This window comes from Rhizopus microsporus (assembly GCF_002708625.1).
Source record: "Rhizopus microsporus ATCC 52813 unplaced genomic scaffold scaffold_17, whole genome shotgun sequence".
NCBI classification, from domain to species: Eukaryota; Fungi; Mucoromycota; class Mucoromycetes; order Mucorales; family Rhizopodaceae; genus Rhizopus; species Rhizopus microsporus.
In genome coordinates this window covers 222,661-223,211 of record NW_019671932.1, presented here as the reverse complement: position 1 = coordinate 223,211, position 551 = coordinate 222,661, and the positions used below count along the sequence as shown (strand labels likewise).

General features: G+C 35.4%; 1 protein-coding gene across 1 annotated transcript; it reads right to left on the bottom strand.

Annotated features, from left to right (window-relative positions):
• Positions 1 to 13: 13 nt before the first annotated feature.
• Positions 14 to 228, bottom strand: RHIMIDRAFT_240603 (uncharacterized protein; the record flags this gene model as incomplete). The annotated part of the gene is made up of 1 exon (XM_023609419.1): positions 14 to 228. A coding segment is annotated over one exon (215 nt), but the record flags the coding sequence as incomplete, so codon positions are not given.
• Positions 229 to 551: the final 323 nt, after the last annotated feature.

Sequence of the window (551 nt, the reverse complement as noted above, 5' to 3'; positions counted from 1 at the left end):
CATGTCTTGCAACTCCCGAAGGAAGATGAATTTTGAGAAAGAATAGGCGTGCATGGTGGTGATGTGTACACGTTCGACGAAGCTTTCGAGTGTTTCACGATAGAGATCGTTCCAACCAATACCATCAACAGAGGATTTAACAGCCAAAATACGGTCGCCGGGCGCAAGGGAACTAGAAGTACTCATAGCCGATGAATAGAAGGAGCTTGGAGTGGAACCTTCATCCATGGTGAAATGCCTGTTGAATATATATATGGTTAGTTAAAGTTTGTCTCTGATAGTTTAAAAAAGAATTTTACTTACTTCTAGTTAAATGAACATATATGTTTATAAAAAGATTGATATAAAGAACTAGAAAAGCGATAGACGTGAACCTACAAGATATATTGTTAGATAACGATGTATCTAATCGTTTAGATAAGCTTTTACTTACGGGAAGTGCTTGATGTGTAGATTTAAAAATATAAAGATTGATTTTAGAAATAAATAGCCAAAGAGGTGTGTCTATTAGATGTATTATTAGTTACAGACTGCATCCAACAGTTTAACTA